A 16,908-nucleotide genomic window follows, 5' to 3' on the forward strand; every position below is an offset into this window, starting at 1 on the left:
TTTAGGAAGTTAAATTGTTAACTTTAAAAAGGTGACATATCACAAAATCCAGAAGAAAATAGTGTTAATAATTGTCACACATACTTCTCTGCATTTTCTTGGCTGCATACTCTTTGATTGTCTCCTCCTATGACAGTTTGCCCTATCACTTTCTGTATAGAAAATAGAAAGTAATTCTCTTACTGGGCAATTTTGATGTAACAGGGTTTTTTTGTTGTTGTTGTTGATGGTAAGGATGCATAAAGCATGCAACTTTACATACAGGTTTACATGGTGGACCTGCCCCACAAACCCAAGAATTCAGATTAATTCCATTTTCTGTGATTCTCATAAAAAATGAAAGAATATGTGGAGCATTCATAATTGAGTATTTTTTTGACAGCAGAGAATTTCTGTTTTCACTAGGTGTCAATGAGAATTGAATCCTACACTTGAAATTTTACTTGATGACTGGAAAAAAACTTTCACGGACCAGCTGCTGGTGCCTGCCCTGGTAGGGTCCATGCAGGGTCCATGTGTGACTTTGGTCCTGAACCTTTATGTCACTGTGCTTGGTAAATCAGTACCATGGATGGAAGGAGTGTTCCTGGAAGTCATTCCTTCATCAGGAGAGCTATCACTAATGTGCCTCTTCTTGGAAATGACTGCAAACACAAATACATGCCACTACATCCAAACTATATGAACCCCGATTCAGCCTCTTAGTTGGATCTCAAAAATGCTGCATCGTCACCCAATATGAAGTGAGGTCAAAGTAGAAATGGACAGGGTTTCAGCTAATTCCAGTTAAGGCATACTACTTTTTTCAATTTTATGAAAATGCATGACCATTGTACACTTTATATTTCAAGGGCCCTCCCTGTGCCTTCTAGGCAGAAACAAGAAACAGCTTAGAGATGGCATTTTCTCTTACATTTTTATCATTTCAACATGTTTAAATTTTTGACTAGAAAAATTAATGCACTCAGCATATCTAAAACTTCCCTTCCTAAGTGGGATTATTAATAACAGATGTTTCTGTTACCTTATATTTGACTGGCAAAGCCTCCTATTTAATCATTTGTACAGAATTGTTCACGCCCTTCCCTATTCCTTACTTATTTTTATTGCAGAGTTAGAGATAGGAACATTTTGCTTCATGTGCTGAACAGGCCACTACACTATGCCTTAGAGGATTTGCGTTTTAATCCCTCTTTAGCCTCTAATTCTCAGTATGATTTGAAAGGGAGCTTCTTCCACCCTGGTCTTGTGCTTCTCAGCTGTAGGATAAAGATGTTGGACAAAATCAGTGGTTCCGAGGCCCCCAAGGATTCTGCAGAGGTACCCCAAGGGCAGCCAGCTCTTGCCTCTACTTCAAACAGAGAAGCTCTGCTTTTTTTGTGTTTTATATGCTAGAGCTTTTTTTAAAGACTGTTGTTCAAAAGTAGTTTTACTATGAAAAAATATATATTGAATGCCATTTTTTTAGAAAAGTTATCCCAAATACTTGCAATCATTTGGGGAGCTTTTGCACAATATCACCCTGAGCCCCAGATTTTAATTCTTTCACTTTGGGGTAAAGCTCAGAATTCATACTTGTTGAAAGTTTCTCTTGGATTCTGAGCATAGTCAGGGTAGAGAGAGATTTTTCTATACCAGTGGTATGCAGCCCTACCTGCACACAAGGATTATCTGTGGAACTATAAGAAATGATGATGCCTAGGATCTACTGCTTGTTTTATTTAGTTGTATTATTTCTTGACGTATCGGTGGTTTGAAAATTTCCCCAGGTGATTCTGACATGCAGCTGGGATTGAGAACCCCAGATTTAAATAATTGCTGCATTTTGTCATGTTCTAACAATCTGTTATGGAAAAAAAAAATCACAAATGCAATATCCCTATCCCCACTGTGTTGTAAGTTTTTATTAAACATGCCATTCCCATTTTGTGCTAAGTTATAGAATGAAGACACCATTGGTTGGTGTGATTGTTAGAGAAAAAGGCAACTGGGGAGGTGGCAATATCAGTAGCTTCTGTACATTCATGCATTTAGAGTTTTTCACTGATTATTGGGTCTTAAAGAGTTAGAAGACTTGCATGCTTGTCCTTATCCTGCCACAAACCACGTGACTGTGAGCAGCTAAATCCTCTAGTCTTAAGTTAGCTCCTTCATAAAATTAGATGCTTGGAAACAAAGGGCCTTGAAGATATGATTTTAAGATTCTGTTGTTGATTGAATTGTGCCCCCCAAAAGATAAGTTGAAGTCTTAACCCCTGGTACCTATGAATGGGGCCTTATTGGGAAATAGGGTGTTTGCCAATGTATCAATTTAAGATGAAGTCATACTGTATTAGGACAGGCCCTAATCCAATGACGTGGGTACATAGAAAGGAGAACACCATATAAAGACAGAGCCCAGGGAGCAGATGTGGCTTAAGCAGTTGAATGCCCACTTCCCACTTTGGAGGTCACAGGTTTGGTTTCCAGTGCATCCTAAAGAACACAAACAATGAGCAAAAAACAAGCAGACAATAAGCAAAAAAAAAAAAACAAATAAGCAGGGAGCAGATGTGGCTCAAGAAGTTGAGTGCCTGCCTCCCACATTGGAGGTCCCGGGTTTGGTTCTGGTGCCTCCTAAAGAAAACACACACGCACAATGAACAGACAACGAGCCAAAAAAAAAAAAAAAAGAAAAAAATCCAAGCAAAAACAACCAGCAAAACAATGAGCAGACAGACAAGGGAGTCATTTCAGGGGGAAAGAAGAGCCAGAGATTGGAGTAATGTACCTACAAGCCAAGGAAGGCCAGCAGTCTCCAGAAGGGAGGAGAGAGGCATGGAGCAGATTCTCCCCCAGGACTCCAGAAAGAGGTCACCTTGTGGACAAGTTGATTTCAGATATCTAACCTCCAGGAGAGTGAGAGAATAAATTGCCATTGTTTCGGGGGCGGGGGTGAGGCGGGGGCAAGGGAAGAGACATAACTAACTAAATAAATAAATCTTTTTTAAAAATTGCCATTGTTTAAAGTCGTCCTGTCTCTGTTACTTTATGGCATACCTAGGAAACTCATACAGATTCTATGATCATTTCCTTAAAATCACAGGATATGATCAAATAGAAAAGAAAAGCCTGAGGTCCTTCAAGCCTACATGATATTCACTTCTCATTGATGTTGGTGTCTAAAAAGGTCAGTGAATGACAACTTTGTCAAATTTCCAACGACTTATTATCCATCCTGATCTACAAAAGAAATGTAAGGAGCTGAGAAATAATAATTGAGCTCCTCATAGAGCATAAATCTCACTGCTTGTTGCCTCGGCATTTGGAGACTAAAGTAGACATTTGCAAGGATACAAACCAGAATTTTCCTGTGGTGTTTGGCTTGGACTTTCATATACCTCTAGACAGTGGGGAAAGTATTAATAGAATTGATGGGAAATCATTCATTCATGTGTTTTGTACCGATCTCTGCATTAGGGTAGTGTTTGGGATAAGACAGATATAATGTGGACCTTCATGGGTCACTTCAGTTGATCATAAGGAAGAATCCAATGGCCATGAGTTCTCTAGGAAATTTTTAAATTTTATGTATAACTTTCAATGATAACCTAAGTACCATAAAATAAGCATATTCTGAACATCTGAAAGATGGCCCAATAACAAAGAATGTGATTTTTGGGCCTAGATTTTGTTTAGTCATTTTGGTCACTTTGCCATGTGTTACTCATTTAATTGCTATTGACTGATAAAAATATAATTAAAAAACAAAAACAAAAAACAGGCAGCCCTTATTTGTAAGGAATGCCATATGTCCACATGAGGACCAAGTGAAGTAAAAGTGCCAGAATAAGTATAGTAATTTGATAGAGAAAAACAGTCGGGGAACACTGTGTCGTACCGCGCATGGTTAAGCAGGGATGCTGCGCTCTGAAGACTCTGGCTAAGGCACTTGGTACCACATTCCTGTTATTTATTTTAACAAATTGTCATCCTTTGTAGCATTGTTATTTTCCATTTTACATAAGGGTTTTGTAGCCTCATTTGTATTTAATTTTAAAATGTATTTAAGTTTTAGAATTTTATGGAAGTGCTAAATTTACTTAGATTTGTATTGGTAACTAATTAGCAATGTTGGTATAAAAATATTTTTTTGTCTACACTGGGGGTTTGGGAAAGCTTCCTTACTTTCAAGGGTCTGGTATATTAAGACTGAGAAGTGTTTTCCTAACTTATCTCACTCTACTATTCACTGATTACTGTAATCAGTGTTAAACTAGTATATCCCTCACATTGGTCTACAAGCTCGTGGAAGCCCTGTTCACATCTCACTCAATTCTTGCCACCTTTCTGTTTATTAAATAAATGAGTCAATTGGTATCAATTAGAATTTTCTAGCACTCGCTAGGGCTAGCTCAGAGGGTAGTGGGGTCTCTGCCAAGGGAGGTACTTAAGCACAGCCTATCCCTTCTTGAAAATTCTTGAGTCAATTGAGGCTCAAGCCATGTGCCCATCAGGACCCCTCTTCACTCTGCAATAGAAGGAAGATCAAAATTGTTTCTCTTTGCCACTGCCTGTCGGGTAATATAGAATGATCACATTTGAGATTGTTTTTACCCCCTCAGTAAACTGTATGAACAGTATTATTACACCACCAAAATGAACTTCTGGTATCGATCTCCTTTCCCAAACTAATTCCAAATTTTACCCTCAGTCCTTTGATAGGTATTTGAGTGCCTCATTCACAAAGATGTTGGAATTCTAAGTGTCATTTGGAAAATGGCTTCCTAGGAGTCCCTTTCCTCCCATTATGTGTGTGTGTTTCTCAATACATATCAAGAGGGATGGCTGCATAAAATGAGAAGGCTAAAGCAAGCATCCACAGGAACCACTTTTGTCCAGAGAAAACCGATTTTCAGAGTTGTCAGGAGGGTGGAAACGTACAGAACGCAGCCAGCCCTATCTCTTCATCAGTTGATTTTTTTCCTTTCTTTTTCTTTTTTTCATGTGAGTGCTTCTCTCGCCTCGTTTATTTTAGATGCCTCAGGAGCAGTACACACACCACCGGAGCACCATGCCCAGCTCCGAAGGTCCACAGGTATACAAAGTGGGGATTTACGGCTGGCGGAAAAGATGCCTGTATTTCTTTGTCCTACTCCTGATGATTTTAATCCTGGTGAACTTGGCCATGACCATCTGGATTCTCAAAGTCATGAACTTCACAATTGTAAGTAAAACAGGTTTCTTTAGCTCTCCTCATGGAAAACAAGGGAGGGGTTGTAGAGCAAGAGGAAGGAAGGTGGGAAAGTAGTGGAAATAGATTTCAAGGTGTCTGGCTTCCTGGAATTTTGGCTAAAAAGTATTTCTGTTCAGATAAAATCTGGGGATCAACTTCTCTGTAATCTCAGTTCTTCAGGGGGTAATAATTCAATTAGAGACATTTTCTTCCTTTGGGATCGCTTGTCTTCTTTCCCTCCATCTTGACAGTCGTGTTTCAATATTCTGTATCTTATAAGCACTTTGAGTAAATAATGCAGGAAGAAATATGGAAGAAGTTCAAAGTATGTTGCATTCTTAAATTTTATTAGTGACTATAAGAGGTTTTTCTGAGGTAGAGGATTGAAACATTTGAGTAAAATTAGGCTCTGAGGATTATCCAAGACTTTTAACTGTGTATATATATGTGGTTAACTCAACTATGGTTAAATTCCTCAAATTCCAGGAGAGCAGTTTTCTTTGCCACTGCATGATTTTGATGGAAATGAGAGGAGGGTGACCATGTTTCATTTTTTAAGAATTTGTATATACACTTCTTCAAAGAAATGTTTGCTATTGAGGCTTAAGGGCCACTACACAGACTGGGCATTTACTTGTTGAAGTTCAAATGAAAAGAAAACTTGGCAAAATGACTTCTGGAGTTAGCCTGACACTTTCCCCTGGAGGTTCCTGATTTACACTAGTAATATAAGCAATTTAAATTACTGATAAGGGCATGGTGAGTAGTCATCTGCTGCCCTGAGAATACTTTCTTGTTCTGATGTCAAAAGTAAGTAACTAGGTTGGCAATAAAAATAATTCCTGTTTGATCAAGGGATATAAACAGTCAGATTTTAATGGGAAAATCCCAAATATGGTAAGGGATTTTTGCTTTTTCTGAATTTAAAATTCACATTTTAACCTTGACAGCTGATTCCATAGTCACACTTTTTGTGCCTTTGCTCTAGCAGCAGAAACTGATTTTCTCCATTTTTCCTTCCTGGTAAAACCCTCCCCAGTGTTCTTATTGATCCACAAATGTATTTATTATTATACTTACCACTCCAGTTAGTAATTTTCACTTCCTTCCTCCCTTCCTCCCTTCTTCCCTTTTTAAGAAGATACTGGGGATTGAGCCTGGAACCTCATATAATGGAAGCAGGAACTCAACCATTGAGCTACACCTGCTCCCCTCCAGTTAGTAATTTATACATGTATTTCCCAGATAGACTGGACCAGGAGAAGGGCAGGTCTGAGTCTTTCCTCTGTGCCTTTCTTTCATTGCTTGTGGTGGGTGCCTAGACCTGGTGGTAAGCAACTCAATTAGACTTCCAGCCAAGATTAGAGATGCTGCTTCAGGCATCAGAAAAATTAGAGCTGGAAAACTAATACTTGTGGTGAAAGCTAGGAAAGGATCTAGTAAGAAATACCTTAATTTTATAAATTTATAACAGATTTCTACCTTGAAGGGGGAAAAGTCTATCCCCAGTTTGAAAGATTCTGAAAGTCAATTTCTACATGGTTGGTCCAAGGTGATATGTTCTAGGAGGGTAGAGTCCATTAGCTTTGGTTTCAAAACCAGACTCGGTAAATACTTTCTGAGCCTAGATTTACTTTCTGTGTAGACAGGTAGAATTCAGAGAAGGATTTTAAGCAGGGGATAGAGAGGTGATCAGACTTGTCTATCAGGAGAGATTTCCCAGGGAAGGGTGCAGTAGAACAGGTGGAAGGGGCAGTAGAACTGGGCGGTGGGGGGAGTTGGATGGGGGAAGATAGAGTAGAATGGGGAAGAGGACAGTAGAACAGGGGGAGGCAGAAGCTAGAAAAGCTTCTCTACAGGTTAGGGCTCTAAAGGGTGCCCTGTGTTCATTCGGTCTTAAATCCAAGTGACCACAAAGCCATCTGTTGATGTGAGTGAATGTTTTGTGATGTTCTTAATCTGTATTTCAGAAACTTGTGTAGTAGAAAAGTTTCTTTATTTCAATATTAAGTAAGAGAAGTCTGAAACTAGGGCAGTAGCAGGGAAAATTAAAAATTACAAAGGTAAAAGGTGGAATTGAGAGGACTTGGCTACAGGTTAGACAGGATACTGATTAGATAGTGAGGGATAGGGAGATGTTCTGGAAGACTGAGTTTCTGGCTAGTGAGGCTGATAGTTGGGCCCAAAAGTCAAGGAATTCATTGCCTTCCCACCAGAACTCACCTAGAAGTTGTGTATTCTCCTAACTCCTATTTCAGTCTCTTTTTGTGATATTTCCCTAATCTGGCATGACTTTAACTTATAGAAAGTGAAAAATTTAGTGAGTGCAAATTTTGATAATTGTAATAGTATACGAATATGGCTTCTAGAGTATGTTTTATCTGGCAAACACAACGGTAGGAAGTATATGTAAAAGTATACATAAATGTACATTAAGTGGCAATTCACTCTGAGTGTATGTGCGCTTAGGGAGCAATATGACATTAAGGTAATAATCTATATGAAATCGGCTGTTTCCTGTACTTAACTAAATTGATTGCCCAAGCTGAGAGTCCTTAAACCTTCACCAATCCAAGTAAGTAGTAAGGGGAGAATAATTCCATTATTAACCATAATTGGTTCTTTATAACAGTAATGCACTTAAGCAAATAGAGCTGAAATGTTGGAAAATTGGTCTTGCCCTGCAAGTTAAAAGCATATTTTTTCCATCAATCACAGTATAAAACATTCCTTTAGAATTATAATTCTATCGCAACAAATAATAATTTACTGACGTTGAAGATCTTGAAAAAGAATGAGGTATTAAATGTTATATTGGGGAACATGGGGTGAAAGGGCAAAGGAGAGTAGAGAAATCAATGAGGGAACAGCTAAGGGCTTGAAAATATTTTCAAGAGAAAAAAGTAATTATTTTCTACACTTAGATTTTTTTAATAATTTGAGATGTGAGAAAGCTGACACTGTATTCAAACCCTCTGAGTAACGATAAGCCAAGAGAATGATGTCATGTGTTTCTGAGGACCTAGCAATCTGTTGTCAAACCTGCATTCTGTGCCATCTCCAAGGTTGCGTGCCTGAAAGGCCCTTCCAATACAGCAATCTGGATAAATCTCCAACCAGGTTTTCTTTCTCCCAGATGTAAGTCAACAGAAAAATGATGTTGCGCTCCTTTGTTCTTAGAAGAATATTCTGGTGTTTGTTACCAGATAGGCACAGGTTTACCTGGCTTTATACTGTAAGTTCCCATAAATAAGCCTGCCTTAGATTATCACACACTGCTATACACAGGAACTAATATTTATTAATCTGTGCCAGTCACTGTGTTTGGTACTTAAAATGTTATCTTATTTGATTCTCAAAACAGCTCTACAAATTAGACATTCTTGGAGATTTATTTATATCCTCCATAAAAATGCTTGTTCACTTTCCAACCCCTAGTCCAGTGGGTGTGAGGCTACTTATAAATAGACCCTTTGAGGCCATTTTTTTAAGGTGTGCCCACCCTGAATGAGAGTGGGTCTTAATCCACTATGGCTTGGTCCGTATAAGCAAAGGAGACTGGACACAGAGAGCAAAGCCACAGAGAGCAGCTAGAAGCTGGAAGCCAACTGAACCCAGAAGATAAATGAGAAGATGCTGTCATGTGCATTGTCATGTGAAAGCCAAGGAACCCCAGAGACTGCAGGCCAGCCAGAAGGTCCCCAACCCTGGAGGGGGCAAGCCTTCTAACCTCAAAACCGTGAGCCAGTAAATTCCTGTTGTGTAAGCCAACCTGTTGTGTTGTTTTAGCAGCCAGGAAACTAAAACAGGCATTATTATCCCCATTTTAGTAAAAGGAAGCCCAAAGCTCAGAATTTTTGAATGATTGGCCCAAAGAGTTAATAAGTAGAAGAGCTAGTCTTTGACTTCAAAGCTGAACCCTTTCACTGCACTGTATTCCTAATTGCTACAAATTTTGTTAGCATCAGAATTTGTTGCCCACCCTGTGTCATTGGGTTGAAAATTCTCCACCCACCTGAGTGACCTCTTCTGCCCAGGGTAACACCCTGGCAGTTCTAAATATTCAGGTCCTTCTCTTATTTGTCTATACTGTAGATGATAACCCTTTTCCTCCATTCTCTCCATCTTCTGATTTACCCCTTCCTTGTATAAAAGTTAACATTTAATGTAACTAATAGTCATACCTATGTCTTAGTTTGGTGTGAAGCCTTAGTGAGTTAATCCAGGTATTGTATTTGTTAGAGTCTGGCAGAGAGAAAGCACTCAATATTGGCAACAGAAAGTTATGGGGGGCCCTGTATGACAGTGTAGTGATTAAGAACTCAGCCTCTGGAGAAATGGTCTAGGTACAAATCTGCATTCTGCCACTTACTGTGTGACTTTTGGGAAGTGACTCAACCTCTTAGTGCTATAAATTCCTGGGGGTAATAGCAATACCTACCTCGAGATTGTTGTGCTGATTAAATGAGGTAAAGAGTGTAAAGTGCTTAGACCAGAGCCTGTCACATAGTGTTTTAAATGCCTTTAATATCACTATTATTTTTTTGCAGGCTCATGTTTTGCCAGGCACTCTGCTGTGCAAGTTGCATCTACACTATAACTTGAACCTCATGAAGGTTGTTATTATGATATCAATTTTACAATTGAGGGGAGAAGCTCAATCATTCCATTTGAACTCACACAGCAAGACAGTGGCAGATGGGACATTTAAACTAAAGCCCTGTGACTCTGGAGCCTCTTCTTCATTGAGGAGGGCTGTGGTAACAAAGTATCACCATATGGGGACTTAAAATAACAGAAATGTATTCTGGAGGCTAGAAATCTGAATCAAGGTATGGTCAAGGCCACCCTTCCTCTGACTTCTGTAGGGTTCTGCAGATAGCTTGCTGGCACTCAAGGGCATTCCTTGGCTTATGGTATGACTCGCTCTCTGACTCCAGCATCGGGCTGTCTTTTCTCTGTCTCACTGTGTCCAAAATTCCTCCCCTTATAAGGAAATAAGACAGATTAGGACCTGTCCTAATCCAGTTGGACCTCATTTTAACTAATAACACCTTCAAGATCCCATATCCAGATAGGATCACATTCACTGAGCCAGGGGTTAGGACTTGAACATAGCTTTTTGGGTGTACAATTTAACCCATAGCAATCAGTTTCTTATACTGTGGAACAGAGCAAAAACCTTTGGCTTTGGGTGTCAGGGGACTGAGTGCCTAGACTTAGCCTGCCATGAACTATGTCATCTTTTTTCTCTGAGACTCAGTACAGGAATGACCACATTGATGTCCCCTAAAGCAACTTCCTGCTTGAACACTGATTTTGTGTCTTTTGGTCCTTCTCTTGTCCGTGTGAAATCTCACTCTGTGAATTTGAAATCTTACTCTGCTGCTTTTCCCAAGGCATTCTAGCAGTTCAATCCAAAGATGTGGCCTCAAAGACTTTCCAATATACTGCAGGCATTGATCTTCTGCACTGTCATTTAGCACAGGTGCTTATTAAGCGGCAAAACTTTAAAAGGTTTGGATTTACTGACAAAGAGCATGATCTCTTGCCAAGTGTGTGCAAAATCATTGTCAAAGTAGCAACTTTCTGAATCACCTCATCAAATATCCTCATTTTACAGATGATAAAACCAAAGTGGGTAGTGAGGTTTCCTGACCCAGCCTCACCATCCCAGCTATCCCGGGAACTTCCCAGGAGCAGGAGATTATGGTCTATTCATCTGTGTACTCCTAGCCCCACACCCAATATACAGTTATCGCTTAATATGTGCTGAAGTATAAACTGCCTTTTTGCAGACTACACACACGAGATGATGGATTGTTTGGTACCTGCCCAGTGCCGGGCACGTGGAAGGTCCTCTGGAAATTGCTGTGATATGTGCCTGTGATAAGTAGATATCCATTGTTTTCATGCTCTTTCCATTAATTTAATGATTCCAAAATTCAAACCACTGTTATCTATCATTGTGTCAGAAATGAATGTTTAATAAACACTTAGCACTTAGTATCTCATATAATTGCCATAAAACCCCCTCTGAAGGAAGCTTTGCTATTATGCACGTTTTAAAGATGAGGACACAAGTCAGGTTCTGTGAGGTGTAGGAACTTGCTGAAGGTCATGCAGTCAGTGAGCCCTGAAGTCAGGATGGGCACGGCGTGTCTGGCTCCAGAGCTCATGCTCTTCGTGGCTGCCCATTTTCCAAGTGCAATTTTTCATGAAGACAAATTGAGTTTGTTCAGTGCGATGTCTAAAACATGATTTATTTATCCTAAAGTAAGATAAAGATTCACTGAGGGTCAGAGGAAGGCATTCTAATGCTTGTAAATTGGACACATCATAAAACAGTAAAAGCCAAAGAGAATGGCCAGTGTGCTCCATAACTCAGGACACTGGCACCTCATCCACTGGGGGAGGCTCAGAGAACTGCAACCCAGTCAAATTGACTTAGGTAGAGGAGAGTGAGGGTAAGCAGGCTACAGGAAGGGGAGTGTGTTCTCCTGGGATCCCACAGACATGAATGGGACCCAGGACGCTGCCAGGAACTGGGGCAATCTGAGGGTGCCCACCCTCTTCTTTCCTGGACCCCATGGCATAGGTCTTGCGCTGAAAGAGTTACTTCTGTTGGCAGGCAAGGTGTCCTCTACGGTTGCTGTGCTGCTGGTGAATTCCTGTGTGTATTCATGCTTTCTGCTTCCTTGACACTTCTTCTTGCATCTGGCACTGACCCTCCCTATATGACGACTTTTCCCTGCCAGCTCCCATCCCTACTTGTCCCAGCCTCTTGGTATGGCCCAGGTAAAATCCTAGAAAGGGAAGGGCATTCGCCCAGCTGACTTTGCACATCAGATTGCACTTAGCTTGCATACCCATTATGGAGTCAGCTACACAATCCCCTGTGGCCAGGGAAGGCAAAGCCACATGGTTGGCAGAGGCCTGCTATTGGAGCAGCCACTCCAGGAATCCACTCCCATTGGAGAGGTCAGAATTGACTTTAATATATGATCTACCAGACCCACACATTGGATATTCTATAAACAGTGGCTTTTTAAGCTTTTCCCTCATTTCTCATTTACTCTCCGAAGTCCTCCCTGATCAAGATGAGCCACTCCCTCCTTTGCTCTTTCTGTACCTGGTGTCAGGCAGTGGGAGGACAGGCAGTACTGCATTCTTTGTTTTCCTCTACGTCTCCCTCCTACACTGTGAGCACTGGGAAGACAGAAACCTTACACGATACATCTTTTGATCTCCGACTTTAAGCACTGCACCTAGCGCAGTGTAGATACTTAGAACGTTATTGAATAAGTGAAGGGGAAAAAATTATGAATAGTCCGTCACTTTAAATTAACATGCAGAAAGATAGGTTAATGGAGCTTTATAGGGCTTTTAAAATGAAGTATTATTTGATTTATTAAGGTAGACAGATCATAAGTGAGATGAGTGTTTAAATTTGATTATGAAAAGGTATTTTTAATATAGATACTCCCTCCCTTGTATCAATTGCCTGCTACATTTTAATTATATGAGAAGAAAAGGCTAATAATGGAGTGCAAAATAGATTAGAAGCAGGAGACTGCATCCTTGTTAATACATAGATTTGTTTAGCAAATCAGAGAAAATGATACTATTGGCTTTAGTTATACTTTGCATTTAACATTCTTCATAAATACATTACACATGTGAGTAGCATCCATTTTAGCACAGGTGCCAGCTTAACTTCATGACTTGGAAAGACTTGCTATATTGAGATCATCATGCCTCTGCCTCTCAGTTCCTGACACTTGTGGTCACTTCTAATCCATTGTCTCCAGTTTATCAAACTGAAAAATTGCCAAAATGTTATTTTTCAAAAGGTGGCATGAAAATTGTAATGCAGAAACCAAAAGACAAGAATTCATTCTATTCCACTGATGAGTCATAAGTGGTCGCTCCATAACATCTTCTTTGTCTTGAAGCTTACTGTATTTTATACCTTTATGAGAATGTAAATCATCAAGAATGACTTTAGTCAGTGTCATTACTGTAAAATGCCATAAACCAAGCTTGCTATAAGTTTTATACAATTTATTTGCTTCAATTCAGTGTTTCTTAAGCATACTATTTGTACAATTCTCTATGCTTTGTGTGAACACTAAGGATTATAATAAAAATTATCCTGTACTTTATTATAATTTACTAGGAAAAAAAAACCACACAGGTACTTTTAATACTTTCCAAAATGACAAATATTTTAAGAAAGTCTGGAAGAAGATATCAGTTATAGTTGGAGAATACTGGAGCCCATCTTGAGTTGACTTTTTTTTTTTTAATTAAAGTTAATAGATCACGAGGAATGTCACAAAAAACAAAAAACATAAGAGGTTCCCATATAACCCACTCCCCATCCCTCACCACATCATTTTTGTAAATTGTATTTTTTTGAAGATATATATACATCACAAAAAAATGTTACATTAAAAAAAATAAGAGGTTCCTGTATATCCCTCACCCCCCAACCTCACTCCTCCCACACCAACAACCTCCCTCATCATTGTGGCACACTCATCGCACTCGGTGAACACATTTTGGGGCACTGCTCCACTACAGAGATAATAGTTTACCCTGTAGTTCACACTCTCCCCCAGTACGTTCAGTGGGTTATGGCAGGATATATAAAATCCAGCATCTGACCCTGCAATATCATTTAGGATGACTCAAAATCCCCCATAATGCCCCCACATCATATCTCTTCTACTCTCTCTCTGCCCTCAGCAACTACCATGGCTACTTTATCCACCTCAGTGCTGCAATTTCTTCTATTACTAGTCACAATAGTTTTATAGTAGAATATCAGTAAGTCCACTCTAGTCCTTATTTTATTCCTCCATTCTATGACCTCTGGGATGATGGTGATGTCCTCTCCATCTCTAGATCAAGAGGGGGCTTAGATTCTACATGGATGATAGATGCAATTCTACATGGAAAGATAGAATGCCAAATAACTCTCAGCAACCAGAGGGTGTAGCCACATCCTGGAAATATCTTCACTTTTACCGAGGCATTAGGCAATCATAGGAGAGAAGTTCCAAATCCCAAGGGGCATGATACCACAGAGCACTTGAGGGTCAGTCCTTCCATGGCAAACATGGCGTTAGATTATGTACACAGTAAATTTGAGTCTCTGATTTGCTCTGTAAATACTGTCAAAATGGCACTCTCTAATGTGGAATTAAAATTAAATTATATTAAAATCTCAGGTCCTCTGTCACCCTAGTCACAGAACAAATGCTCAATGACCTCATGTGGCTAGTAGCTACCATATTGGGTAGCGCAGATCTAGAACATTTCCATTGCTCTAGAAGTTTCCATTATGGCACTGCTCTAGAATCCCACTTCTTAAGTAGGTCTTGGAGGTCATGCTAAGGGACCAGGTAAGACCCTGAAAAATGTCCAAGATTCCTCACCATGCAGCAGATTTTACTTTTTTCTTTTCTGTTTCCTGGATGCTTTTCAAGATCTGGAGACATGGAATTAAGGTAGGAAAACAAGCAAACAAACAAAAAACAAATTTTTTTTTTTTTTTTGCTTGTTTGCTTTGGCTGACTAATACAGAATTTGGTACCAAGGAGTGGGGAAGTGCTTTTACAACTACCAAAATTCTGGAAGGGTTTTATAAATGGGTAAGGGGTATTTTTTGGAGGAACTGTGAGATTCCTCCACAGGAATTTGACCAAAAATTATTAAGTGTAGAGGAGTTCAATGCCTTTTTGCCATACTTCCATTCTCTGTCTCCTCTTCTCCTTACAGTATTTGTATTTGGGAAGGTATTAAGACTGTCATAGTTTTTTTTTGTTTGTTTGTTTTTTCCTGTATTGTCTCTGAGAACTAAGATGGAACTGTGTTGGCTGAAGAGCTGTGTTGAGGAGGGTCAGTGGCCCTTTCTGGGCCCTGTTCTAACTACCTGTGAAATATGTAGTTTAGATCAGTTGATGTGCAATGTCCTCCACAGCTTGAATAGTTTCTTTGTCTAATTACTATGTCTTCCTCCTACTCCTTGACTCAGAATGATAGTGGATTTGTTTTACCTCGAGAGCTGTGTGTTTGTATGTGAGTGTGCGTATATATGTTTGCTTACACTATATTTTGTTAGACCAAGATTTTATGCTAAAGGCCTGGGATTATAATGCATACCTCTTTTTAGCCCTCATTCATTACATTATTTAATGGATAATCGCTCCAATTATATTTATTGGCACATAGCAAACCACCCCAAAAACTTAGTGTCTTACTACAATGACCACTTATTTTGCTCTTGAATCTGCAATCTGGGCTCAGTGGGGAAATTGTCTCTGCTCCCCAATGTCTGTGCCTGAGTTGGGGAGACTTCAAGGCTGGGGGCGACTTAGCAGTTGGGGCTGGATCCCTCTAGAGGCATCTTAATCACAGGTGTGGGTGGGTGAGGCTGACTGCCAGCTGGGATGCCACCTGGCTGGGACACTAGCTGGCTGGAACACCTACTCGTGCATGGCTCTTTCATGTGGCCTCTTTCTGTGAGCTCATTTGGGCTTTCTTACAGCATGGTAGGTGGGTTTCAGAGAGAATGTTCCATTTAAACAAGGTGGAAGTGTAAGGCATTTTTCTGACCTCAGAAGTCAGATAGCGTCACTTCCAGCATATTTTAAAGGTCAAGACAGTTGCAAAATTCTGCCTAAATTCTAGGGGAGGGCAACAGAGTCCACAACTTCATGGAAAGTGAAAAAGTTCTGTAAGAACATGGGTGATGGGAGATTGTAGTGGGCTGAATGGCCAGAAAGATATGGCTGAGTCCCAATCCACAAAACCAGAGAATGTTACCTTATTTGAAAAAGGATCTGTGCATATGTATTAAGTTAGGGATCTTGAGGTGAGATTATTTAGGCCCTAAGTCCAATGGCAGGTGTTCTCATAAGGGTGAGAAAGATGGAGCTTTGACACAGACAGAAGAGGAAGAAGCTCTGTGACTGTGGAGACCGAAATTGTAGCCACCAGTAGAATGCCACAGCCACCAGAGGCAGGAGAAGGCAAGGCACGGGCTCTCCCCTGGAGCGTCCTTGAGCTCAGTCTTCTGGCCCTCAGAACTGGGAGAGAATAACTTTCTGTTGTTTTAAGCCACTGGTGGTAATTTGTTACAGTGTACATGGGAAACATATTCAGAGGGATTGTTGTGGCCCTTTTTGGAAAATAATCTGCCACAACAGTAACCGTGCACACCACTGCTATCACCAAGCACACACCACCACCGTTCATTCACTGAACACCTTGAGGCACAGAGCCAAGTGCCCATTCGTGTTCTCTTCTTCCTCCTCGCAGGGCGGTCAGAGGTGGGTGCCATTATGTCCACTTAGAGATGAGGAAGCTGCAGCACGCAGAGGTAAACTAATCTACCCGGCTTCCTCAGCCAGCAAGCAGCAGAAAGTAGCAGGGTCAGTAAATAAACCCAGGCTTGTATAACTTCCAAGGTTAGACTCTTGACTTTCTCTTGATATGGTTACTGCCAAGAAATAAGTAAATAAAGCCAAATAAACTGTGCTTCCCTTGTATGCGTCAAGCGATCTATGTAGTGTGCCACGCGCAGTGGCAGTGATGGTGAGTGTGTGGCCGGGAATAAAGAGGAGTGGGCATTTTAAAACTACTTCGGGACTGGTTCATCCACTGGCTACTCGTGAGTTTGATCC

At 40.3% G+C, this 16,908-nt stretch overlaps 1 protein-coding gene across 2 annotated transcripts in view; it reads left to right on the forward strand.

The window, feature by feature from the left end:
- The window catches only part of SGCD (sarcoglycan delta), a 482,630-nt gene that overhangs the window by 61,109 nt on the left and 404,613 nt on the right, over positions 1–16,908 (forward strand). For both annotated transcript variants that reach the window (XM_058281332.1, XM_004466363.5), the window contains exon 2: positions 5,018–5,206. In XM_058281332.1, coding sequence (XP_058137315.1) covers positions 5,018–5,206 — 189 coding nt within the window. The remainder of the gene's footprint in view (positions 1–5,017; positions 5,207–16,908) is intronic.

Source organism: Dasypus novemcinctus, chromosome 2 (genome assembly GCF_030445035.2).
Source record: "Dasypus novemcinctus isolate mDasNov1 chromosome 2, mDasNov1.1.hap2, whole genome shotgun sequence".
Classification (NCBI taxonomy): domain Eukaryota; kingdom Metazoa; phylum Chordata; class Mammalia; order Cingulata; family Dasypodidae; genus Dasypus; species Dasypus novemcinctus.